Below are 27,901 nucleotides of genomic sequence, written 5' to 3'. Positions count from 1 at the left end.
TATTTTTTTATTAAAGATACATTACTAATGAGTTATTTATTTTATAACTTACAAAAAAGATTTAAATAAAACGAACAGTCTCTAAAACTAACAGTAAAAAAGTAACTTTTTTTATACTGAGGGAGTAGTCTGTTTACAACTGACCGTTAGAGTTGTATTAATACCAAAGCCTTGTTTAGTTCCTAAAAATTTTACAAAATTTTTCAGATTCCTCGTCACATCGAATCTTTAGACGTATGCATAGAGTATTAAATATAGATGAAAATAAAAAGTAATTGCACAGTTTGGTCGGAATTGATGAGACGAATCTTTTGATTCTAGTTAGTCCATAATTGGACAATATTTGTTAAATACAAACGAAAATGCTACTATTCCTATTTTGCAAAAAATTTTGGAACTAAACAAGGCCCAAACTTTACGAGGTCCTCATTGCAAAAAAATCCGTCTTATTCCCCTGCGCCGCCCCCTGTTTTTTTTTTCCAGCTTTTTTTTCTCGCTCTCTCTATCTCTCTAATTTTCTCGTGGAGGCGAGCAGATAGACAGGAGAGAGAACGCACGCAAGAAAGAGAGAAAAAGAGAGGGACACAGGAGGGAGGCGCTCTCCTCGCGATTGGACAGGGCGCGAGCACCCCGAGGGCGCGCGCGCGATCCCCGAGGCACGGGGAGGTGCCAGCCTCGCCGTCGCCGTCTCTGGGGGCGGCCGTTCCGAGCTCCGTCCAGCCTTGGCCCGGCTCGGATTTGCTGGGATCCGGTCCGGCCAAGAAATCCCGCGGTTGGTGAGGAGGAGAGGAAGGGAGGGGGGGAGGAGGGGATGGGCGTCGGTGCGGCGGAGCCCAAGGAGCCTGCGGCGGCGACGGCCGCCGGGGCGCCGGCGGAGGAGGCCGCGGCGGGCGGCAAGGAGGACAAGGCCGCGGCGGTGTCCTGCTCGATCTGCCTCGACGCCGTGCTCGCCGGCGCCGGGGAGAGGTCCACCGCCAGGCTGCACTGCGGCCACGAGTTCCACCTAGGTAAATTGCCCCTGGATCTGTCGGTGGATTGTTTTGTTGCTTGTGGTTCAATTAAGGGTAGGTGCTATTTTTGGGCAGGACAAGCAAATTGGATGTGGGGACCCTTAAATGTGGCCAAATTCGTGAATAAATGGTTTGATTTTGCGGAATTAGGATTGTTTCACAATTTATAGCTGCCTCCGTGCTGAATTTTGGGCTAGAAGTTCTAAAGGTCGGATCTTTTCAGCTATATAGGCATATGCTTTTGTTGCATGAACAGGTTTCGTGGTTGAATTTTTGCTACTTTTAGCTGGTTCCATATGTAGGTACTGTTTGTGAGCTAGATTTGATGCCTGAGGATGATTTGGGAGTGTACCCGGTTCTGAATTTTAGGTCAATGTTCCTAATGTCTGTTTTTCTTTGTGTAACAAAAGCAATTTTGTGCTCTATTAGTCTACTTGATAAAATGCCCCAATTTTTTGGAACAATTTAACGTTAGGAGGATGGTTTGGGCAAGTACACCAGGTGGTTATTGCAAGATTTGTGTAACTTTTATGTGGTTTTTGTCTACCTCTTTAAAAAATCGGAAGTGTATCTGCGTTTGTTTATGGTATAAGTTGAGCCTGTTTGGCGTGACTTTGAGGCAATGTTTTCAAGGCAGTAAGGTGAGGCGTGGCGAGTGATTACCGCCTTACGCTTAAGCGAGTAAGGCGTAAGGCGAGGCGACGCCTTGCCGACTAAAGGAAATTTTAAAATAGCAGCTCAGAGCAGTATATAGATGATAAAGAAAAAAGGAAAGGAAAAAAAGAAAAAGGAAGGAGGAGTAATAAGTGGTCTGGCCCAGCCCACGTGCACCAAGCAGCCCATGTGCCCCTCACCCTCGTAGCCCTAGCGCGTGTCTTCATCTCTCTCCTGCACTGCCCGCTGCCGCAACTCTGTTTTGACTTCCGCCTCCACCCATCTCGGTCTCTTCCCTCCCGTTCCGCCTCTGCTTCCACCCACCTCTCTCTCTCTCTCTCTGGAGGAAGAGGAACAGAGGAAGCGGGATGCTGCAGGCCAGTACCGATTGGGGGAAGATGGCCGTGGCCTGCAGGCGGCCGCTCCTTGCCGCGGCCTGCACAGGCGGCCACACGGCTCGACGGTGGTCGGTCGACAATTTCTCCCGTGAGCGCAGGCGAGCTGCAGCTTCTGGTTCCCCTCCTGCTCTCCCGCTCACTGCTGTGGAATCTTCTGCGCGCCTGCTTTCTCCCTCCCGCTCTCCCACTCACTAGTGTGGAATCTAAGGCGAGTTGTCTGCTATGGCGTCGTGTGTGCAGCGCCTTGGCGCTTAAGCGACGCCTTGAAAACATTGCTTTGAGGTGAGCAATGGGGAGTTCTCCTAGAAATTTTGGGGCCGAGAGCAATTTTATTGTAACTTTAGTATATATTTGGATTTTGGAGCTTGCTGGTTCTTCAAAGGGATTTAAGCACATTTCAAATGCAAATATTGAAACTTGGGAAAAACTAAAAATGACACAAATTTGAGGAGTTGTCAACTTGATGATCTCATTGGACAGTCCTTGTTGTCTGCTGTAATGAATTTAATCTCATGTCCCCACCTATTATATTCCTTTTTATGCTAGGTTTATAATTATATGCAATTTAAATCTTTAGTAAATACTAGGCTGTCATCTGTTTTAATATGATCAGTAAGAGGATTAGAGGAACTTTGCAGGTTTGTGATTAACTTACCCTTAGGGGTTGCTTGGATATATAGACTATAGAGATTCAGGTAAAATCCTTCCTGATATGTAGGGACATTTGACTAATATCTAGCGCACTCAAAAGAATTTGTGTCTAGTCTTTACAAATATTTAGCTGTTATCTTGATGAATGGAGCCATGTGTGTCTTGTATATACTGTATACTACTCACTAGACTTAATTTTAGTGGTATTGATCTTCCTCAGTTTTGTTTTTAGCTCAACATTCCCTCGAGTCACAAATATAAATTATAATTGAGTATCCATATGGTTGTAGTTGAGTTCTGATAGTGGTTTTCTGATGAAATATTGCTTTCTCTCAGTTATCCACAGCATTTGTAATAGATTGAGGGTGGTTTTAGATGCTTCTGAATGTTTATGCCTATTTTTCTAAATATGGTCTTCAAATAGAGATTAAAATTTCGACAACCCATGATATTGCAACATGCTTTCAGGTATATCCAGGGGCGAATTTAGGGAGTTTATTGGGGTTGGTTGACCCTGACAAAATGTGTAAATCCTTTAGCAAAGTACTGTTGAAGTTCAATAAAATCTATATTATGTAATGAAGCTGACCTTGACAAATCTATAAATGCTTTAGCAAAATACTCTGTATATCATTAATTCTTTAGCTGGTATGCCACTTACAAAAGACCACACATATTGGGTATCTAATCTTGATTTGAAATGTCTGACTTGATAAATTAAGTTATGGGAGATAAAAATGAGTATTACTTTTCCAAGGCGTTCGATGCGGCATCTGCCTGGTCTTTGAATATACAATTTGCTGTTCTTTAGCAAGTAATTTCTGGTTTGCGATGTCACTGTTATGAACCTTAGTTCATTTGGGGATAGGGAGGATAACTATTGCCAGGAAGATGGCTGGGCAAAGTCGGCGTGGAGGGAGACTAGAGTGTTTATGGGAATTGGGAATTGGATTGTTTGTTCTTCATTGCTTGATTCAAATGAGGGCTGGTACATGGATTATATAGGCACTTGGCCTGCTAAATAAAGGGAAATAAACTCCATAACTCCCCTAAATCTTGCCTTCGCTGCATGCTGATCCGCATGCTGCTCCTTTGCTGACCAAATCTGGCTGCGGTAATTGCGCCCCCCCCCCTCTGGTCACCATGCTGCCCCACATAGACAGTCACTGTAGTGAGATTAGATGCTGAATTGCTGATGGAGAATAGTTCTTCTCAAGGAATGCGTGCTTATTTGGTGTGAAGTTGTGCTAGTTTACTTTATTACCTATTATGCTGTCTGCCTGTCTTAATAACCTACTATTGTGTGAACTAATCAGGATCAAAGCAGTGCTCTGAATTTTCTTTGCTTGATAATCTTCGGTATGCTAAGTATAAGTTTTCCCCCCAGATTGCATTGGATCAGCATTTAATGCCAAAGGGGTTATGCAATGCCCCAACTGCCGCAAAATTGAGAAAGGGAATTGGCTTTATGCAAATGGTTCCCGATCTGCACATGATGTTAGCATGGATGAGTGGGCCCATGATGAAGACCTTTATGATGTTAGCTACTCAGAAATGGTATGTGACTGTATCAACTATACTCTTAAATTATCTGTGCTTGTTAAAGAGGCTTGACTTCTTGTTAGTTTTTTGTGTTGGCTACATGCCTTTTTCTACTGGATTTTCCTATATTTCAATGTGTACTGCTGATGCTTGATATGATTCCTTATGCCAACATGCAAATGGTGGAACTGATCATACTTTTCTTTTGGTGTACTTGTTATGCTACATGAACCTTTATTCAGCGACTTCTACTAAGAATCTAAGATCAAGAGCTTTATGTAGCATATTCAGTGTTTTTGAAGCAATGCCTGAGTTAATTCAGCAATGTTCTTGCTAAATGAATAATCCTGGGACAAACACTGTCCCTTCTTTAGATAATTATTATTATCATGCATGTTTATGGTTCCTTGTGCCTTTTCTTTAAAACATTTATGCGGCTCATATAAATCCTAGTTTGCTTTACTCTAATAAACCACCCTAGTTTAGTTTATTTTTGTCGATTCCTCATTTGCTGGCATTGTTTTACTTGCAGAGGCAGTTCTTGTGCATGATTATCCTGATAATTTTATATTTCTGTTTTGTGCAGCCACTTCGCTTCCATTGGTGTCCATTTGGTCGCTTAGCACAACTTCCATCTTTATTCGAGTATGTTCTGCTTCGCATGATTATTTTTGACTCTTGTTTAACATTCTGTTCAAGGATTCCATGCACACAGTTTCATCTATCTAATTGATTGCGGGCCAGTAGGTTTAACATACAAGCCACAATATTTACCTACCTACCTGTACCTTGTTATAGATTCATACACATGGCTCATCATTTGTTCAACTAAAATCACTCATTTGTGCGGATGGTGATAATAGGTGCTTTACTTACGTAGGGTGTATTGAAGAAAACAAGTGAGCCAATCATAAGACCCAGTAGTATCGATAGTTTATTTTCTAGTTGTAACCATGCGAGAAAAACTGATGCAGGGCAACCCAGCTATTTTTTTTAAGCGGGAAACTTGATTATTTGTGTTGAATGCAATCCTGAAGACCTGAACAATCTGCAATAATGATTTTTTTTTTGGCAATGTCTATAGTGGCATTCTTGCCAAGATAGAGTATACGTGGCCCCTTTTCCCCCCTGAGAAGTATAGTTCAAGTAATGATTGACAATCCATATTGCCAATTTGCCATAGTGCTTCATGTGTAATAGAAGGAAATTCTCATGGAGGATACTCAGCGGGAAACTTGATTATCTGTGTTGATATGCAATCCTGAACGATCTACAATAATGTATTGCCAGATTCCACACCTGCTAGTTTGACCAGTGCTTGGTTGAAAATCATGTATCAAGCACTGGCAATATGGAATCGGTACATTTAACGTGTCTGTTCCAGTTATCTCCTACGATTATATCTGATTTATCAACAAACCTGTCTATCTGTTCTCTTGCTGTGAATCCCACTCTTTTCCTGTTACCTGTTATGGAAAAATTAGTACTATTCACTTACACCTTCCCTTTTTCTGTCAGGGAAGGAGAATCATCACCTCCAATTACATGTAAGTTCTGATTTGCATTGAGCAATATGTAGTAAAATTGGAATTATATTGAACACGTTTGGATATTGGTTTTTGCAGTTCATGACTTCATGGGACAACATGTATTTACGGAGCAAGTAGCTGTATCTGCTGCACCAGGGACAACTCATCCTTGCCCCTATGTGGCATACTTGCATCCTCTTCCACCACTGACGTCATCGTCAAGCTCCCATGTCCCTGAGAGGACTATGGATCGTCCTGCATACCATGATCATTGGAACCCCATGGCTGGGCCATCAGATGTTAGGCCCATGCAAACAATGCAACCTGCTGATTTCCATCATAGCCATTGGGCACACGTGCCCCATTCTTATGCTCAACCCAACAGTAATAACGAGCAGCCAGGAATCCCTTTTGGAACAAGGGCTGCACGGGTTGATGGTGATAGCCAACGTCGAGCATCTGTTGTTTCTCCGTCTTACTTCAGTAATGGGTAAATAATACTTATCTCTCGTGAGTTATGCTATGACTTTGCTATGAAAATATGAAATTCTGAATTCATGCATTGTACTCTGAGAAGATGCACCTTTTTTTAGTAAAATGAATCTAAACAAACAGTGAAAACCTGGGTCTCTTAGCATATATCACCTGTAAATATTGTTAAAAAAATTATTGCGCATATTTCTCAATGTTAGGTTAGTGTCTTTGCTTCGACAGCATTACTCAGTCTCCCTTTGTTTAACCTTTACTGACATAATAGGTTGGGAGAATAAATCTAGAACAAAAGCTATATTATTACAACATCAACTATGACTATTTCCATAGTCTAGCATCTTATTCATTGCTGTGAATACTGCTGTTATAATAATTTTCTTGTTTGCAGGTCTGGTTCCAGATCTAGACCTCCCAGTGTTCCTCCTCTGATGCCTCAATTCATGAGGGCTCATGGCAGCATCAGCGAACAGTACCAACAGAATTCATCATCGAGCCTATTTGCTGGGGCGCATAGGTCAGGAGGCATGCGACCTGCCCCAACACCTCTACCAGAGAACCCTACCTTTTCCTTGTTCCCGCCGGGTTCATCTGGCCATAGCTCGATGGAGACTGATGATGTGGGAGGAAGCCGGTTCTACGCCTGGGAGCGTGACCGATTCGCCCCATACCCGTTGATGCCTGTGGACTGCGAGACAAGCTGGTGGACCTCACAGCAGCAGTCTCATAGCACATCAGAGCCTACATCCGCGCCAAGGAGGCTGTTTGGGCAATGGCTCGGCGTCGGCAGGTCGTCCCCTGAACATAGATCGCCCGAGGGGTCTTCGTATCGGCAAATGCACTCACCGCGGATGTAGACCCTCGCTGCTGAGCTGAGAATCCAAGTTAATTTGAAATCCGAGTTGCTTGTAAGAAACGATGGGAAACCCATTGTATTAAAGTTAAGCCGGGTTGCGCCGTAAAACTTTGGGACAATGTTCGAGGGGCCAGAAACAGGAAATGATCCGGCTGAGAGGATATTTTGATTTGGTTTATGTGAATTCCATCTCGTACATATTTGAAATCAAGTTGGGATGTTCGGAGCTTCGAAATGTGACATGATTTGTTATGCTGCAATTCTGCTGATCGACGGATATCAAATGATTACATTTCCGTTGCATGGAACCTGTTGAACAGTATATGGTTCGTGTTCGTATGATAATCATAACATGTGAAAACCTATCTTTCAAGCTGTTTCCAACAAAATAAAATAAAAATTTGGTTGAACACTCTTACCATCGATTTGCAGTTGGTGGCATTCGTCGTGTTAGCATTGTAAAATGTTGAAATGCTGTGAGATGCAGACATTAGTAGTGTCGACCAAGGTAACCTGATTGGAATCGCCAAGGATATAGCACAAAATACTCTCACGTATATTGTTTTTATTGCATATATGTGGACATCACGTATATTTAGGTGCACGTCTCTAGACAAAGGTAAAATGATTTATGATTTAGCATGGAAGGAGCAGTACTTTCAGTGCAAAGTGTCCATGGGACCATCTCTTTACGTTATTATTGACAAAAAGGCACAGCTAAATTGGCACATGAAGATTGTTGAATTTAAGGCCCTATCTGGTAGGACTTCTTTTGCTTTTAGCTTCTCCGCAGAAATTGGAGCGATCGAAGCTAGAAATACTGATTTTATTGGCTCCTAGTTCATTCAAAGAGAGACATTTTTTTTTTTTGCTACGGTGCAAGATATATGTTTCCTAAACGTCAGAACCGTTTTGTGAGAATAAGCTGTGCCAAATAGCACATGACAATTTTTAGCGAGGTTGAGCTCAATAGCATTTTTGTTTTTGATGAAAGACATGCGCCCTTGTGTTACACGAGCTCGTGTATTTATTTTCACAAGATTACAAATGCATCATGTATGTCTATGTTGTTACAGTGCATTTGATGCTTTTTCTAAAAAAGAAGCAAATTCTCGTTTTCAGAGAAGCAAAAAGAATTAGTTTAACCAAAGTTATAAAAAATACCAACATATATGATTCAAAAAAAAAAAAATTCGAAGATATAACTGCTGATATTGTTTCTTTTATAAATTTGATTATTTTTTAAAATGACCAATTCTAAATTTGAAATTTCTCTTTTTTTTTGACTACGGAGTAATTAACCGCATCATAGCAGAACGGTTATAATTTTTCAAAAATCCATGGAAACGAACTAAATTCCGCCGTCCCCGCCCTTTTCCTTCTCTTCTCTTCTCCCACTATCCCCCATCACTCTCTCCTCGCGATCTCGCGGAGCGGAAACCCTAGTGAAACCCCCGCCGCGGGGGGCACCGAGCCGCCGCGATGCTGCACGAGCTCCTCCTCGCGCTGCTCGGATTCACCGGCGACTTCGTCCTCGACGCCTCCCCGCCGCGCCGCCGCGCCGCGTCCCAGGAAGCCGGCGGGGATGGAGACGGCGACGGAGACGGCGAGGTGGGCCCCGCCTTCCGCCTCGCGCCGGACCTCACCTTCCTCCAGCCGTCAGAGAGGTAAGGGAAAACGCCTGCACTCGCCCGCGGACGCGAATCTGTGGCCGTGCTGTGGCGTCCGTGATCTGCGTGGGGATGGGATCTTTGTGCTGGTGTGGAGGCATACGGAGTTTGGTGTGGTCGGGTGCCACCGAGTTCTTGAGAAATTCATGCAGAATTTTACATGTATTGTTGGTTCTTGTGCATTCCTAAGCAGAATTTCTTCGTTTGAGGTTTAATTGCTCTTGGAATTATCGCTGGCAGCCACATCCTATTTAAATTTTAAATCATAGTAAACATTTGCGAAATTTGCTATGCAATCAATACACTGATTGAGTCGATCAGTCTGATGTTATACTGTCTGCATTTTGCCATTATCTCATTAGAAGGGCAGAAATTTCATGGTAATGATAAAATCAGTACTTATAAAACGTCTATGTTCAGGAATAAGGTTTCCCTTTTTTATGCCTGACAAATGGAAAACGCACCACTGGATACACTTGCAAAATTGATACTTAACTCCACTAGAATTCACCTTCAGGGGCTCTGAACTTCACTCTGTTCAGATGTCTTTGTGAATATGCTAGTGCGTCTAGCATTGTAATGAATATATAACATGATTTACCTAGTTGGAGGCTTTGAACTTCACTAGATGGCTATGCTAAATGGCTTTTATTCTGCAGGACTGCTATTGAGAGGCTCATATCTCTGGGATTTTACTACAGAGAACTGAACCGCTTTGCAACTGAGTCTCGTGACCTGAGCTGGATTCAGTCTTCCGTAGATGTTTCATCACCTCATTCTGATAAAACTCAGAAGGGGAAAGTGAGAAAAGGGAGTGTGTACAGGAGGGCAATTGCCAATGGTATTACAGAGATTCTGTCTGTGTACAGATCAGCTGTTCTACAGGTTGAGCAAAATCTGTTGTCAGATCCGTTGCCTATCCTCGCGACAGTAACTCATGGGTTAAATAAGGTATGTCTATGAACATTTATCTCTCAAGTCTCAACAGCTTGCTATTACCATCTTCTAAGTGACAAATGTATATTGTATTTTTGTAGCATATATTATCTTATGATCTTTACTGTGCTTATGTGTTTGTTTATTACTTATTGGCATTTACCGTAGTCTTTGCTGCGCTAAATTGCAGTTTGAGGTCCTTCTGCCTCCACTGTATGAGCTTGTTATGGAAATTGAGCAGAAAGACATAAAGGGTGGACAACTTCTTAATCTTTTACACAAACGGTGCCATTGTGGGGTTCCAGAACTGCAAAGCTGCATTCAGAGGTATAACTTTACCATTATTCATAAATGTGACAATTAAAGACAATAGAACTGCCATTTTGATTTCTTTCATGCTTTGCATGGAAACTTCTGTGCTTCCATCTTCATTGCAGTTACTTTGCAGCGTGTTCTCAATTCTCTTGCATATGTCCTAACTGTTGAACTTTATTTGTTCATTTTCTTTTTATATTGTTTTTAAAAAAGGATAGGTTACTTTGGCATGGACACCAGGTCATGTTCAACCAGCTGACATCTTGGATGGTTTATGGGATTCTTCAAGATCAGTACAGTGAATTTTTCATTAGAAGGTACGTTCATTTTTTTATTAGAAGGTCAGCATGTCTACAGGGATCCTATTCATGCTATTTCGTTCCTGCTTCTGATATCCCATTTCCATTCCACTTGTCAGTTGTAATCCAGTAGATATAATGCTAATGCTCCAAGTTGAGCTTCCCAAGTTCACATTGGTTGCAATATGATACATTCCCTTACAGATGACATAAATTTTCTTTTGTCCCACACATTGCAAGTATTTTTTTTTCTGTATTGTTTTTAATACAGATCATTTGCAGTCTAATGTTGTTGATCTGAGGGATACAACAAATTGGATGATGAATGTAAAATTCACAACTGGAGTGGAATCTGTTACCTTTCAGATGACTAGTAGTTCTAAGTGTTGAATGTTTTTGAGGGCAAAATACTGTGGGGGAGTTCCCCACAGTTACCTTTCATTACTTTTTAGATAAAAGAAAACTTACATACAGGATGTCGTCCCTTAAGTGTTGAATGTTAACCCATGGTTTATTTCCTAATATATAAAACTTGAGCTTCTTATCTTAATTTTTAGGCAAGACGACAGGGATGGGGAGAATGAATCATCTCAGCGTGATGTTTCTGATAAGTTTAAGCAGAAATTAGCTAAAGACACATCCCTGGCTAGTTGGCATACAGGATTTCATGTATCATTGGTATGCTTATATTCTTAAAATGAAGTGCCTTTGTATTATGTAGTAACTTTTAGCAAGGATAGTCATATCCTTTGTTTTTGACCCCACACTTCACAGGACATGTTGCCTGAGTATATCCACATGCGAGTTGCAGAGTCCATTCTCTTCGCTGGCAAAGCAATAAGGGTGCTTCGAAATCCAAGTCCTGGTGCTACATTGCAGGAACCTGTTAACCAAAGCCAGAACTCTAAAGGATCTCATGGAATGCAAAGCTTTGTAGGAGGTTCTGGTGCTCCAAAAGAATTGCCAAGCTTCTCTAACATCAGCGCAGAAGAACTACTGCCACAAACTGAAGCCGATAAAATTGATGTTATGCTCAAGGAGCTAAAGGTTAGTTGTCAACTAGGCAACTTCTGCTGGTACTGTAATGTTGATGTTACCACCATCTTTTGTTGCATGCACATTTCCCTTTTTATGCTATCTTCATAAAATGGATATACTGATTTGGGCATATGGTTGCTTGTGTTTCTGCAGCATTCTTCGGAATTTCATAAACGGCCTTTTGAGTCTGCTGTCGGCTCAATACGCACAATTGCAGCTAATCATCTCTGGCAGGTACTGATGTTTCAAAGCATTATATATATACTCTATCAATATTTGATTGCAAAGGAACATCACCCACTGCTAATTTTGGTAAAAGCTAGTGGTGGTACGTGCTGATCTCAACGGTCATTTGAAGGCATTGAAAGATTATTTTCTTTTAGCAAAAGGTGACTTTTTCCAGGTAAGCATGCACTGCTTTATCCATGACATATGGCTTTTCCTTTCCTTTACATGCACGTTTCTCAATTGTTTCATTAAGATCATTATATAGATTTTGTGCAAAATTGTTGTTTGGCTTGTTTTCTGACCTGAGTGATCATGCTTCTCACTTAGTGTTTTCTTGAGGAAAGCCGACAATTAATGCGTTTACCACCTCGTCAATCTACAGCCGAAGCAGATCTCATGATTCCATTTCAGCTGGTGAGTAACATGTTCCCTACTTGCCTTGCTGTTCCAATGTTTTGATGATACACAATATTATGTTCTCTTGCTGTTGATTTTATTTTCATCCACTTACCTGGTAGCTGCTGCAGTTCTTTTATGTGTCATGATGACTTATCTCAGAAAATAGATTTGATTGTAGCAGTGGTAATTTGCTGTTAAACCCTACAGGCTGCACTGAAGACTATTGGTGAGGAAGACAAGTACTTTACCAGAGTCTCATTAAGGTCAGATTTCAAATAGCCTCACAGTAATTTATTTCAGGGCCTGCCTAGTGGATAGCTCTGCGGTTGTCAACTGATTTTATTTCTATTTTGTAGGATGCTATCATATGGTATGAAAAGTAGTACATCTCAGAAAGATCTCCAAAAACCCAATGCTTCAGAGCTTTCTTCACAAGGAAAAGCTACATCAGAAATAGCACTTGATGGGTGGGATAGTATTGCTCTGGAATATTCAGTCGACTGGCCTCTGCAGCTCTTCTTCACTCCTGATGTTCTGTCCAAGTAAGTATCATAGGACAAGCAATTCTCAATCTCAATGAAGCTACATTTATTTTGGGTACACTGTTTTGTTCTGAGTATACACTATACACATATTTTAAAAACGTTACGAAACAGGCTCTGTTGGACTCAGAGATCACAGTTCTTCTACTATCTGCTTTCCTTTTTTTCCCCCTAAGATGTGTAAATGTTATCCAGGTATCGCAAGGTTTTCCAGTATCTCATCCGATTGAAGAGGACACAAATGGAACTTGAGAAATCCTGGGCAGCTGTAATGCATAAAGACCATGCTGATTTTTCTGAGTACTGCAAGGATCGGAAAAATAACTCTGCAACACAACTGCGTCGACAACGCTCTAAGCCTTTGTGGCGAGTAAGGGAGCATATGGCATTCTTGATCAGAAACCTGCAATTTTACATCCAGGTAAAAACAAGATATGCTATTGTGTGTTTATCACATTTTTTTCCTTTCCTTTTTCCATATGTTTTTGGTTCAATAGTTGTAGCATGCGAATGGATCACACTGAAATCGGATTCTGTTCTTGATGACATCAATGCTGGACATTTCTTATGTTATCTGTTTCTTTTGCCTTTTCCACTCCAATGAAAATAACCTTGTCCTCCCAAATTGAACTTACTTTTCAGGTTGATGTAATTGAGTCGCAGTGGAATGTTTTACAATCTCATGTGCAAGATTCACATGATTTTACAGAGCTAGTGAGCTTTCATCAAGAGTAAGCATCAAGCAACCATTTTTCAATATATCCTGGACAATCATAAAACTTGTTTTTTGCTGGCAGGAATAAGATTTTTTTATTAATTAATTTTCAAAATGGTTAGATAAAGTATGATTGAAATTTACGAGTTATCTTTTCGATAAATACTTGCGTTTACTGATCCATGCTTCATGCATGTTAGAATTAGGGTTTCATTGATGGGCTCACCCTAAACCAGGGTGGCCATATAATTATGGATACATGGGCCTCATGGGCCTAGCCTCATGGGCCTCATACACATATACTCTAACATCCCCCCGCAGTCTGAACTACCGTCGCAGCGGAGTTTACAGACTGGACACGAAAGAAAAGAAGTACAACACACGAGCCCCCCCACAGACACAACTAGCCACTGGTGATGTTGAGGCTGGTGCGGAACTCGGTGAAGGTCGAGGACGGGAGACCCTTGGTGAAGATGTCGGCGAACTGGGAGGTGGTCGGGACATGGAGGACCCGAACATCGCCGACAGCGACCCGGTCCCGGACGAAGTGTAGATCAATCTCCACGTGCTTGGTCCTCTGGTGCTGCACAGGGTTGGTGGAGAGGTACACCGCACTGACGTTGTCGCAGTAGACCAGTGCGCTCCGGGAGAGAGGGCTGTGGAGCTCGGCGAGGAGCTGACGGAGCCAGGAAGCCTCGGCCACGCCGTTGGCGACAGCACGGTACTCCGCCTCGGCACTGGAGCGGGAGACGACCGGCTGGCGCTTGGACGACCAAGACACCAGGTTGCCGCCTAAGAAGACGGCGTAGCCAGAGGTGGAGCGGCGGGTGTCCGGGCACCCGGCCCAGTCGGCGTCGGTGTAGACGACGAGCTCGGTGGAGGGCGACCGTCGGTGAAGGAGAAGACCGAAGTCGACTGTGCCGCGGAGGTACCGTAGGATCCGCTTGAGAGCGGTGAGGTGTGGCTCCCTGGGATCATGCATATGAAGGCAGATCTGCTGAACTGCATAGGTGATATCCGGCCGGGTGAAGGTGAGGTACTGAAGTGCCCCGGCAAGACTCCGATATGCAGTAGGATCTGTCACTGGTATACCCTCAGCCTCTGAGATCTTGCCCTGTGTGTCAACTGGAGTGGAGCAGGGCTTGCAGTCAGTCATCCCAGCTCTCTCCAGGATATCAAGAGTGTACTGCCGCTGGTGAAGGAGTAATCCAGCAGGGTGAGGCTGAACAGTGACCCCGAGGAAGTGATGTAGAGCACCCAGATCCTTCATGGCAAACTCCTGCTGAAGAGAGGCGATGATCCGCCGAAGGAGTGACTCAGTGGAGGCTGTGAGGACAATGTCATCAACATAGAGCAGCAGATAAGCAGTCTCAGTCCCATGGTGATAGATGAACAGAGAGGTATCTGACTTGGCCTCCACAAACCCCAGAGTCCGTAGAAAAGCAGCAAACCGATGGTTCCACGCCCGGGGGGCCTGCTTGAGGCCGTAGAGAGACTTGTTGAGCCGACACACCATGTCAGGACAAGCAGAGTCAACAAATCCCGCCGGCTGACTGCAGTAGACTGTCTCAGTAAGAACGCCATGCAGGAAGGCATTCTTGACGTCCAGCTGATGCACGGGCCACCCGCGCGTGAGAGCCAGTGAGAGCATCGTGCGGACGGTGGCCGGCTTCACCACCGGGCTGAAGGTCTCGTCGTAGTCGACACCGGGCCGCTGAGTGAAGCCCCGGAGAACCCAGCGAGCCTTGTACCGCTCAAGGGTGCCGTCAGCCCGGCGCTTGTGGGTCCAGATCCACTTGCCGGTGACGATGTTGGAGCCCGGCGGTCGTGGCACCAGATCCCATGTCTGGTTGGCGAGGAGGGCCGCGTACTCCTCTTCCATCGCGCGGCGCCAGTGAGGGTCCAGCAAGGCCTCGCGCACGGAAGAGGGTACCGGTGAGACCTGCGAGTCCCCGGGCATCGCCGCAAGAGCCCGGGGCTGCAGGGTCCCAGCCGCGTGTCGCGTCACCATCGGGTGAACATGACGCGGGTGTCGGTGAAGGAGCGGTGGGTGGTACACCGGCGTCGCGGCCCGAGTAGCTGGATGCCGCGGCGGCGGGGTCGGTGTCGCCGGCGGAGAAGACGTCGCCGGTGGCGCAGGTGACCCCGGCGGAGAGGGGGCCACCGGCGCCGCCGGAGGCAGCGGCGCCAGCCGGGCACGTCGCTGGTAGACGCGCACCGGCTGGGCGTAACGTGCCGGTGGGGCCGGAGTCGGAGACGCCGGCCCGGGGCCCACGTCGGGAGCACGTCGCTGGTAGACACGCACCGGCTGGGCGAAGCGTACCGGTGGCGAAGGTGCCGACCCGGGACCCGCGTCAGGCGCAGGGGCCGGGCTGGAAGGTGGCACCTCGGGACCCGGGCAGGGTAGAGGCCCCGAGGTGTCACGGGCGACAGGCGACGTAGCAGTACCTGCAGGAAACACCGGAAACGGTGGCTGGACCACCGGGTCAGTAGGAAACACAGAGGAGAGGTCATGCTCCGAGGTGGAAGCAGGAGTGGCAGTGGTGGAAAAGGGGAAGATCGACTCGTCGAACACCACATGGCGAGGCAGATGCCGGAAAGCGAAGAGTGTAAAGGGGCCCCGTGCTGTCACATCGGAGCAGAGGACGCCGGGAAGCCAAATCCTTCACAGTAAGACCAGAAGAGTCAAACTCGACAGAACAAGAATTGTCAGCTGTAAAACGACGAATAGAAAGAAGATTGTGAACCATAGAAGGAGCAACAAGAACATCAGGAAGACGAAAGGAACCATGGGGGCCGGCAGCACCCACAGAGGTGACAGGAAGACAAGACCCATTAGCGACCATAATGGACGAAGGGAGAGATGGAGAAGGAGGAGGGTCCCGGCCTGCCATGGCGGCGGCGGCGGCGCCCAGGCAGCTGGCCGGCCGGCGGCGGCGGCTGCTGGCCTGGAGGCGGCTGGGAAGGGGAGGAGGAGGAAAACCTAGGCTGATACCATGTTAGAATTAGGGTTTCATTGATGGGCTCACCCTAAACCAGGGTGGCCATACAATTATGGATACATGGGCCTCATGGGCCTAGCCTCATGGGCCTCATACACATATACTCTAACAATGCATTCATCTAATATTTCAATAGGACCTTCCCTCGAGTTGCAATGTTTTGCTGTGCAGTCTTGTTTAATAAACCCTGGCATTTAATTTCTACTATTAGAGAATTCTTTTTATGGTGTGTATGTAGATATTTACGTCCTGTTACCTTGTTTTGTTTGATTATATTCACATGGCTAAATTAATTTCTGTTGATTACTAATAAGGCTCTTCCACGGCAGATATTTGTCAGCACTGATTTCACAATCCTTCCTGGATATTGGATCAGTTTCAAGGATACTAGACAGCATAATGAAGCTTTGCTTGCAGTTCTGCTGGAGCATTGAGCAATACGAAACCCGCCCAAATATTTCTGAGATTGATCACATAACTGAGGTATTTACTTTTACCCAAAAAACTTGAAGATACCAGTACTTAGCATAGCATGCTGAAAAGTCTCAGTCCTAGTAACTATACTTCATTGCTTCCATGATTTGATGGTAACCAGGAGTTCAACAAGAAGTCAAATTCGCTGTATACTATCTTGAGGAGCAGTCGCCTTGCGGGTAGTCAAAGAGCACCTTTCCTGAGGCAATTTCTGATGAGGCTAAATTTCAACTCTTTCTTTGAGGTAACCTCCACCAACTAGGGCACTTTTACTTTATACCCGTAGGCATGTTTCTTTCTCCTTATTCTGTTGAATTTCGTTTTCGGTAACAGACCACCGCAAGAGGAGTGATGAATTCAGGAAGGCTGCGCCCAAGCACTGCAGGTGCTCAGCTGTAACAGGCCGTTGATGTGCGAATTCATCTCTCGATTTTTACACGGGAGTGGCGGTATGGTGGTGGTTCCTGCAAGAGACAAGGGAGGAGGTTTTGTAGTTTATGTAAATTATTATGATCGGGTAGTGGTTGTCATTGCGGATGATTCATGCTTGCGCCGTTGTTGTGTTTTTCTGTGCTTCCGTTTGTCAATGCTATCCAGTTCGTGTGGCATCAATTGTACGTCCGCAAACTGTACGCTCATTCATCGTGGGAATCTGGGGACAGCACAGTGAAATGTAAGTACATGTTCTTTCGAATGAGCTGCTGGCACTTCTGAGCTGCTGTGTGTTATAATATGATACCTGTCGTAACAGGTTATGACTATTTTCCGGTTCGACTAGGACTACCTCCTTGGCTCCTTTGTATATGTAATCCCTGATCGTTATATAATGAAGCTAAGGCTAACCTGAGGGGTTAAGCCGTTCTAGATTATCTTACACCGTGTCTATCAATAATAATAACTAGCAAAAATGCCCGTGCGTTGCAACGGGAGAAAAAAAGGCTATCAAATCTATATTTTTATCTCTATTACCTAATTATATATATATCTATACCTACCTAATAATAAAGATTTAAAATTTTAGGCTTTTTTTTTGTCTATCCATTTTTTTTGTCTGTCTTCCTCTACCTTGCGTGCTTTCTGCTTTTTCTTTTGTCTGACATACTTCCCATTGCCATTAGTTAAGTCAACAGATAGGTTGTCATAGGTTGTCATGCATCTTTTCTCTGCATTGTCATCCATCCACTCCTTAAATTCACGAAGCCAATTACTTGACTTTTCTTCCTTCAGCAATTCAGCGGTGTTTATCAACGAAGCAATTCTTTTGTGATGATCAACAGCTGCAGTTTCATCCTTCTTAGAACTGTCACTATCACAGTGGGTTGACTGCTGCTCTACACCTTCATCAGAGAGATTTCTCTCTTCCTCCACTATGCTCACAAGCCGGGAAATTCTTCTCATTTTCAAATTTAACATGTCTTCATCTTCATTTTCATGAACATCAATTGGAGGAAAATAAAATCCATAACCAGCAGGTTGATCTTGTCTGCATGCAAACAACACTTGCTTTTCCCAGTATTCTTGTGTGTTCATACCTTTATCATCTAGCTTCAAATTCTCTGGATTACTAAAAAAAAATGAACACATGTGCTCGATACCACCGGGCACAGCAGATTGGGTTGCCTTCCAACCAGAGGTTTTGCAACAGAGATAGAGTGCCAAGCATTTCCAATTCTGAGAAATTTGAGATGATAGGAGAGATCAAGCCCCATGAGTGACTTGAGATTTTCAATCCAATTTACTGTAGTTAAAGCGTTATTTCTCACAACAAGTTTTACGATTCGACTGGAAACCTCACTCAAGGATGAAATCGAACGCAAATGATTAAATCCAAGATCCAGATTTCGCAACTTTGTACATTTCTGCAGATTGTCCACCTTTGCAAACTTGTTTCGACTAAGATCCAAGGTTTCAATTGCAGGTAACAATTGCAATGACTCGTCCATTTGTACTACACCATTAGATGCACATGAGACATATGAAAGTTCGCTCCATACAGAGAGTCCTTGATATCCACGATTCTACTCATGAAGACATGCCTAAGAGCATCCATAGAATTGAAACAGATGAGCTTCTTGAGGGTGTGTCGGAGCTCGAGAAGGCCCCTGGCGGCCGAGGTGGAGAGGTCGCGACCCCGCAGCTCGAGCACGCGCAGGCGCGCAAAGGGCAGGAGTGAGAGCGGCGCGGGGTCGCGCGGGGGCCCCGGGGCGACGACCTTGAGCGAGGTGAGTAGGCGCAGGATCCGCCGGAGCTACTCGAGCGCGCTGTGGTCGTCGAGGTCCGCGACGTAGGCGCGGAGGTAGTCGACTGGTGCACCGGCGCCCACGGCCTCGAGCTCCCAAAGCGCCTCGAGGCGGGAGGCGACGTAGTGCAGGCCGACGGGGTGGAGGCGGAGGGGTGACGGTGCTGTCGAGCATGACGCCCGCATTTGCGCTCTACGAAGCGGACAAGCAGGTCGAGGTAGCGGTCGCCGGTGACCGGGGACGCCAGCGACCCCGCACGGGGAGTGCCCATCGGGATCGGGGCTAGGGTTTGGGGGTGGGAGCGCGTCGCGGCGGGACGGGTGCGGGAGGGAGGGGGAGAGGGAGGAGGTGGAGAGTGCAGGCGGGGGAGGGAGGGACAATGCAAGCAGAAACCGTCACGGTGGTACGTATGATTGGGGGACACGCGGGTTAGCTGTATGATGGCGTGTGTGACGGATAAAAACGGATTGGCAGACTGAAATTTTTATGATTAAGTATTAGAAAGAAGAAGAAGAAAGATAACAGTTAGGAATCTTCTAGATTGGCAGTTCATCGAAAATAGAATCGAGAAAAAACTTAGTGGATGGAAAGGCAAGATGCTATCGGCAGGAGGACGCTTGATCTTAATAAACTCGGTGCTTTCTAGTTTACCAATATTTATTTATGATGTCATTCTTTGAACTCCCAAAAGGAGTCTTAGAAAAGATTGACTGTTTTAGATCAAGATTCTACTGGCAAAACGACCAACACAGGCGGAAGTATAGATTGGCCAAGTGGGAAATCTTATGCCAACCTAAAATACAAGGAGGTCTAGGCATACAAAATTTGGACGTACAGAATAAATGTTTGTTGAGTAAATGGCTTTTTAAATTGATAAATGAGGATGGATTATGGCAAGGACTCTTACGGAATAAATACCTAAAAGATAAAACCATAGGAAGTTGTTCTAAAAAGCCAACAAATTCCCATTTTTGGAAAGGCCTAATGAATGTTAAAGATACTTTCATGGGGTTCGGGTCATTTAAGGTCAAAGATTGGTTCACAAACTCGTTTTTGGATGGATACCTGGCTGGGCAACCAACCACTCAAAACTAAATTCTCCTCGTTATATTGTGAGAAGAAAACAAGCCTCCGTGGCAAGTGTCCTTGCAGCCGTCCCTTTAAACATCTCCTTCCGCCGCAATTTAGCGGGGAGAAACCTACAGGACTGGCACAGAATTGTTGCTTCTCTACAGGATGTGAATTTACAAGAGGAAAGAGATGTTTTCGTTTGGTCTTTACATTCATCAGGTAATTTTTCAGTTAGCTCGATGTATGCCGCGTTAATTAACAATGGTGTCAGAGTACCACAAGATATATGGCAGATCAAAGTTCCTACAAAAATAAAGATATTTTTGTGGTACTTAAAAAGAGGTGTGATTCTAACAAAAGATAACCTAGCCCGTCGTAATTGGAATGGTGACACGAGATGTAGCTTTTGCCATTCTACTGAAACTATTCATCACCTCTTTTTTGATTGTTTTTATGCCAAATTTCTGTGGCGTGCAGTACATTTAATGTTTGGGATATCACCTCCTCTTAGCATAGAGGATTTATTTGTTCATTGGTCTAAGTTGGGTGATAACTTGCACAATTCTTTGTTATTAACAGCAGCATCGGCTTTATGTTGGACAATTTGGTTAACACGAAACGAAGTGGTTTTTGACAAAAGTAGACCAAAAACTTTTTTGCAGGTACTCTTCCAGGGAACACATTGGCTGCGCCAATGGGCAAGACTGCAACGGCGTGATGATCAGCGGGACCAGCTCATTCTTGTTGGACATCATCTTGAGTCGTCGGCCTTGCATTTTTTTTAGCTCAAATGGTTGGTTGTCAAATAGGTTTATTGGTCTCTCTTAGTCAAATCTTTACTTCATGTTTCTTTTTTTTCTTTTCCAAAGTAAATTGTGTAAACTTTGAAAATAGTGCGCTGAACAGATATTCAAACTATGTAATAATTGGTCTGATTCTACTTGTTGGTAGATGAAGCCGGATATAAACTATCCTTTATCTAAAAAAAAGAAGATTTTGATCCTTGCTGAGGTAGTGGCCAGTGATTGGAGGTGCTGTGTTAGCATCAAGCACACACAGGGTTGGTATAGAGGAGGGATCGGAAGTAGAAGAAGAGCAAGCGAGGCTGAGGGACAGATAGACGACAGGCAGATGAATGTACAGATGGAATGCGTCGTTTACAATTCCGTTGTTACCCCCTCTCATCTCCAATTCTCCAAGGTGCAAAAACATTGACTCTTTCCATGTAAAACATTTTGAAATTTTTGATATCATAGTTAGCTATAACTTCTATATAAAATATATCTTCATTTGATACCATACTAAAACAATATTAGTTTTCTAGTGCAACAAACACCTAGTACATGATTATTATGCTGCTGAAATTGAATATTATTTTTTCATATACCTTCACGACCTCAAATGTAAAAGCTGAAAACCATAAAGTTGTAGATCCCTTTGAGAGCTACAACTTTGATGTAAAAAGTATCTTGATTTGGTATCACACAGAAAATATATTATTTTTTCTAATGCGACAAGCACTTCTACATGATTATTATGGTCCTAAAAAATTATATTATTTTTTGAGCATTGTAACGTCCTCAAATAAAAAAAACTCAAAACTAGAAAGTTAAATATCTTATCGAAAGCTACAATTTTAATATAAATTTTATTTTCATCTGATGTCGTATTAAAGAGTTATAATTTTTCAAAGGCTCAGTCTTGTCATGACATAAACAGTACTGTCACTCCAGTAAAAGTAGGGTGACAAAGTTTTCTACGTCGGAAAAAACATTTTATGTGACAAATGTTACTGCGGTAATGCATATGGCGTGAAAATATTATTTGGGTGCGTCAGTGACACTGGGGCGACCAAAAGGGTTAGATCCATAATTTTTTTAGAAACGATTACTATTAGAATATTTAATAAAAAGGATTAAAAAAGTGCATAAACTTAGAATCGGGCAAGGCAGTGGCTGGTGATTTCCTGGCTGATAGGCTGGCCTTCGCTCATTTCGTGGTACACCCCTAGCCCTAGGTCCTCTTCGAATTCCCCTCTTCTAGAGAACACATTAGGTGTCCAGATGCGCCGTTGGAGGCCAAGTGCAGGTGCTCGACTGCGTGCCTGAGGAAGAAGAGAGGGGTACTAGTGGCTCCTTGCTGGCGGTAGGTGAGCTCCGCCTTCATCTTGTTTGCTGATGTCTCACATGCCCAGATGCCCCTAACTCACATCCACAAATCGACTTGATCTCAAGTTTTGAACCTGAACAGGTAACATGTTTCAGTTTTCATAAGAACCTGCAGATTCTTAGTAAAGCTACCCAGAGAGAAGAGCAATGTGGTGTGTAACATCTTTTCTCCATTCTTTTCTGATCAATTTAGCTACTAGGTGTTCTATTGCCGATAGCTTGTTGTCCAGACGGCCTTTTATAGGCAGCTCAGAAAATCAATGTGACCGGCAGTGGTTGTTCCACATTATTATTTTTTAAATAAAAAGAATTAAGAAGCATTGACAATTGTAATAAACTAGGGTGTCATTACTACAATATTTTTAACCGTGGCGGGCAAGCCAATCGCCTCGGAGCAAAGGTCACAGTTAATCGTGGCCTTAACCGAGGCGGGCGCTGTAAAGGAACCGCCTTAGTTAATACGATTAACAGAGGCAGTTGCCTTAACCAGACCGCCTTGGTTAATACATTAGAGGCGATTTTTGTAATTTGCCCGCCTTTTTTAACTGTATCCAGATTAAAAAAAACCTTTTTGAATTTATTTTCGAATTTGAAACCGAAATTTATTAGATTGAAACATATACAAAGCAAAAGACATACATATAAAGGATAACCACATATATTAGATCCATTCATATGTCGTCTTTATTATTGCATGGTCCATGTCACACACTAAGTTCATATTACATGAATGTACACAATGTTCATAAAAAGCACATCTAAATAATGTTTACTCAAAAAATATCTGGCAACATATAGTCGTTCATAACTAAACCGTTGGTTCTCCAGTTGCGTAGCTTCTCGAACTTCTCCTCTCTCGCTGCTCGCTCCCGGTATAGAAGAACTATCCGTCAACATGACAACATTGATCGGTGACAAACTTACAAATGTCAGTTACTGTTTGCGTGATGGCCCTTTGATCAATCATTTCCTTTTCCCACCAACTTTGGGATTTCTGTAGCTGCCGCCAGCTATTGTTGAATTTCCCGCAAGTCCTAAGGTACTCACAAGCATAGCGCACTGCATGCATGATGAAGGTAATACATGAAAATTACGACGGGTAGTAGTATCCATACAAGACATCCATCAGTAGTAGTAGAACTAAAGGCAGGAGGAGTAAGTACCAGGAATTCTCGCCTCACCGCTAGTTTGTGGCCATACTTTTGTTTGTCTTTCTCGGACCTCCAATCATAGCAGTTGGGCTCTTCCACGTACTTTCGGTAAGCGGTATACGGAAACCACTAGTGTCAACAACAGATTTGGTACGTACTCTGAGTGCATGAAAGAAGGTGTGTCATCACTTACTATCGCAGGACGCTTTCGAAATGCTTGTACCCATCTTTGTTCGAATCTCACAAAGAGTCGAATACGACAGCCTTTCCATCCTGAGGATAGATCATAAATACAATCCAGTGGCCCATGACGCTCAAGCTGTACCACTGAAACAATATTGATCTCAAATCTTCAAATATGAAAAGTGACAAACGTAGTAGCTATTGCAAGTATCGTTTTGACTTACCCAAACTGGTGGGCGGCAAGGATGCACCATGGTAGTGTGTTACTGGTTACTCTTTGATTTATCATGCCACATGGTAAAGCCAAAAAAAATATATAATGGGACAGCAAATAATATCACTAATAAATCAAGGATAAAATTAATTGTGGAGGACTTTTGCGTGACAGTTTAGATTTATGTATGATACCCTTCTTAACACTTGTATCATGAGTATCGTTTAAAAGTATCATAGAAGTCATAGGGATAGTATCGGAAAAAGGCTTTGGCAAAAAAGCAAAATAGGTGCTCTTAGTATTTTATTGGTCAAAATTTAATGTTCAACCTTCCTCAACCTTCTGCAGCCGTGCATTTAGTTTTCCTCTAGGTCAAAATTTGATGTTCAATCTTCCATAAGGTTCTTGACCAGTCTCTTTGGATTCAGGAATTTCTGGAACGCCCCTACCATGCTATGGACATGAGGAACATTACACGCGTAGCATCATGTTTTTCTTCTTGTCTTGTTTCCTGATTCTTCACATGCCCAGAGATAGCCCTCGATGATGCGTGTGGTTGCATCAGTTTTTGTAAGAAACCGTAGTTTCTGAAGCCACACATATGGAGAAGGGCAGTGCAGGTTACCTGGACTCTTCGTTCTTTCCATGGTCATATAGCTACTAGACGTCTAGATATTAGACATTCTTGTCTATCAATATAGTTCTTGTCTATCAATATAGCCTACCAATTTCTCCGTGTAAATAGCTGACTGAGATCCAGATGTAGTTATAGGCAGCCCAGCTCAGTAATGCTTGCTAACCTTTATACTATACCATGTCATCAACATCGAAATATAATTTTCAGAAAAAAATGCAAATGCAATGATGTATGATAAGAGACTGGGTCACTCGATGCTTAGAAATATATAGAGAAAGAAAATATAATTTTCATGCCATTGTGTTCAACATCCTGTTATTATCGAGGAACAATGCGGTGGCTTCGTTCCAAGCTTGTAAAACTTCTAGGACAACCTCGACCCTTGTTGGGATAGTGTGTCTCTAGCAACTGGAGTTGTTTAACTTGCATGTCTGTTCGTCACTGGCACAGTTTCGTACGACAGGGCATAGGCTCATTGGTAAGCTCTGGAGTTGTTGCCATGGATTCATCCATCCCTAGCTGCACCATGAATCTCAACACATTAACAATCACCAGCATAAATGGCCTTAATCATATGTATGGTGGTACTTTCTAGTTACTTAGACAATCCCCCAATCATAAATTCGCAGCATGATGCCCTCGCAGATGACCTACAGCCCATACACAGATGGCTTGCATGCTATCTGCCTCCTTATTGTTGGGTGAATGTGATCATCGTAGACGCCGAAGAGCTTGCTCGTGCAGTCATCAATTCATCATCAAGTGTGGAGAGATCAATCTGCAGCATCACCATGGCGTGGTGTCGGCATGCACTAGTGCTTGAGGCCGAGCAGCTTTTGCGGGCCTGGCCTGATGATCGGTGGACAGGTGATGGGAAGAATAATAGTGGTGGAGGAGACACAGATGGGCGACAAACAACTGTTGCACCCTTCATTGAATTTAATTAATTAATAAAAATTGAGATATCATTCCACCTATTTGGTACTAGCCCCACCTATTCTGGTACTTCCTCCCACTTTTTTTTTTTTTTTACTTTGGAGTACTTTTACTTTGGTACCTCCTATTTTTATATCGTTCGATCTCTCATGATACATGGTCCATATTTTTTCCAACCATTGTAAAATTTCTCCATATGAGTTCAAACTTCAAAGCACAAATGAAAAACTTGCAATTTAAATAGCAATTAATGGTTCAATTATCTTTTGTGTGCCCCACTAAAAAAAATCCATCTTGGTTCATGTAAGGAGCTAGTTCTTTGTGGAAATAAATTGTACAAAAGTTCCCGCAAAAAATAAGTTCAATTTCTATAAATATTTGTCTAGCTAGGTGTGTAGGCAGAATCCACTAAATTTGGGATGCAGGTAGTAACTATATGTTTGCCTGGCACACAGTAAGTAATAATATAATAATATGCATGGTTCTAGCAGTCCCTTTACACTTTCTCGTTCTTCAAAGGGAAGTTCCAAGAATAGCTGCCTATGGCACGCTGGATTTGCTTTGAATGATCCACTTTCCGAAATGGTTGCCAAATAAATGAGCAGCCAAATCCATCATGCCAATAGGCAATTGGTTGTTATATTTGCAACTTTCCTTTCAAGTAAGAGAAAACGGGGACTACTCCCTCCATCTTGGAACTGAATCCCTATGGCACGCTGGATTTGCTTTGAATGATCCACTTTCCTTTTGCCTAGGACTGGAGGCTAAGGTTTCGGCCCGTGGTGGGCTTCCTGTTATCCATGACAGTTTTTTAAAAACATCATCTCCAATGTGTCACACATTAACAACTTTTTTGTAGTGTACTACACAGAATCTTTTGTGAGGCATTTTCAAATTGGCTCGGAGGTGGTTGGACTGCCTGCCCACCTTGGTTAATGACTGCTATTAACCGAGGCGATCATTTTTTATTAACCAAGGGGGTCACAATCAACTGCCTTGTAAAATAAATTTACTGAGGCACTTAAAAAATAACCGACTCATAAAATCTATTAACCGTGGTGGGCTCTCCAAAAATTTCCTCATTTTTGGTGGTGGTTAATATTGCCAAGGCCCAGCAAAAAACCCATATCCAACGGGTCATATATAAACAAATGGGAGCTAGGGTTTCCCTCACTCAGTAGTCTCAACCTCCCTCAGCCCGACACCGCTCCCAGCCTTGACGCCTCACTCAGCCCGATGCCCGTCCCCATCCCTCCACTCTCTCCTATGTCTCCATCTCCCTTCACTCTCTCCCTCTCTGTCCCGCAGTGGCTGCAGCCGTCCATCTTCCCACAGCATGACGGTTCAGCGACCGTCCCTCTCTCTCCCAACAGTCATCCCTCCCAATCATGCTTCTCACTCACCCTCACCTCTCTCTCTCTCTCTCTCTCTCTCTCTCTCTCTCCTCTCAATCGTCGATGACGGTGGCGGATATGCCTCTCCCTCTCCTTTTCCATCGAGTATCGCACTACGGTGTCGAGGATTAATTTGGTGTCAATATTTTAGTTTCAGATACACATCCACCGACCATTTTCTGGTGATAAGCAAAACCAATTCTTTATTTGGCAGTTGTTCTCTATTTATGGGCGCAAAAGAGGTCGACAAATAAATAGCTATTTGCATTGCCCACCACGTCATTTCCATGTATAAATTTAGTGGCACATTACTATTTCTGGATTTGGAACTTATCTATTTATGGGCGCAAAGAGGCACACACATACAAAAAACTATATTCATTACCCACATCATTATTTTTTATTACAAATTTACTCTGAGTCATTTTGTGCCATGTGAGTACATATACAATTACTTTTATAAAGGGAATGCCTCTTCTGGTTTGTTCGACTGCGATGAGTACAGTATGTCCCAACTTCCACTACTAAAAAAAATCTTAATCAAGGTGTTTTCAAAAAGCCTCCGAGGCAGTTGGGCCGGTGGTCCGTATCGCTTAATCGTGGTCGGGCTGCCAGCCAGCAACCGCCTCGGTTAATCATTAATTAACCACGTACTATAAGGCCTATTAACCAAGGTGCTTACCCTAACGCAATCGCCTCGCAATAAATTAACCAAGACAATTGCATTCAGCCCATCTAGGCCCCATAATGAGTTCATAATATATATTGCGAGCACATAACCCTAACTCTCTCAATCAGTTACCCTCTGTCGCCTAGATGCCCCCTCCTATCGACGTGTCTTCCTCTCTCTCCCCCTCCACTCTCTCACCTTTGGTGGTCCTCTCCCCATCCAGATCTCGGCGGCGTCCCCTCTCTTCTCCAACCCGATGCCTGGTGCCGCCTCCTCCCCTCATGGATACGACGGACGCGGATGATGGAGGCAAGATTTGGTGGTGTGGTGGCCGGATCCGGTGGCGTGATAGCTGGATCCGGCCTCCCTGCCGCAGTGCTCCTACTCTCCCTCCCCTGAGCTCCTCCACCAGCGTGCAACTGCCTCCTCCTCCCTCTACCATGACAGGTGGCACGGGCGTCGTGAAGTTTACCGCGGTGGTGCAGGTGCA

General features: G+C 43.8%; 2 protein-coding genes and 1 pseudogene across 3 annotated transcripts; 2 read left to right on the top strand and 1 right to left on the bottom strand.

Moving 5' to 3' along the window:
* Nucleotides 514–7,389, top strand: LOC8069529. Its single transcript, XM_002440576.2, has 6 exons — nt 514–1,007; nt 4,101–4,270; nt 4,842–4,900; nt 5,774–5,802; nt 5,881–6,274; nt 6,665–7,389. Exons 1-6 carry the CDS (start codon nt 812–814, stop codon nt 7,128–7,130), a joined length of 1,314 nt encoding a protein of 437 aa, XP_002440621.1. The 5' UTR covers nt 514–811; the 3' UTR covers nt 7,131–7,389.
* LOC8076003 (gamma-tubulin complex component 4) lies at nt 8,505–17,519 on the top strand. Of its 2 annotated transcripts, none has more exons than XM_002440575.2 (16): nt 8,505–8,796; nt 9,459–9,750; nt 9,926–10,062; nt 10,269–10,367; nt 10,907–11,027; nt 11,124–11,396; nt 11,541–11,621; nt 11,707–11,790; nt 11,943–12,029; nt 12,222–12,277; nt 12,371–12,556; nt 12,752–12,977; nt 13,199–13,287; nt 16,603–16,756; nt 16,869–16,991; nt 17,081–17,519. In XM_002440575.2, the coding sequence occupies exons 1-16, from the start codon at nt 8,612–8,614 to the stop codon at nt 17,144–17,146; spliced, it is 2,259 nt and encodes a 752-aa protein (XP_002440620.1). In that variant the 5' UTR covers nt 8,505–8,611; the 3' UTR covers nt 17,147–17,519. The 2 variants fall into 2 exon arrangements, with proteins under 2 accessions (XP_002440620.1, XP_021303476.1); XM_021447801.1 differs by having other exon boundaries at nt 16,588–16,756.
* Nucleotides 17,527–19,324, bottom strand: LOC110430308 (annotated as a pseudogene).

This window comes from Sorghum bicolor, chromosome 9, assembly GCF_000003195.3.
Source record: "Sorghum bicolor cultivar BTx623 chromosome 9, Sorghum_bicolor_NCBIv3, whole genome shotgun sequence".
NCBI lineage: Eukaryota > Viridiplantae > Streptophyta > Magnoliopsida > Poales > Poaceae > Sorghum > Sorghum bicolor.
Note: the sequence above shows the minus strand (reverse complement) of the source record. Positions and strands in the feature narration are given on the sequence as shown.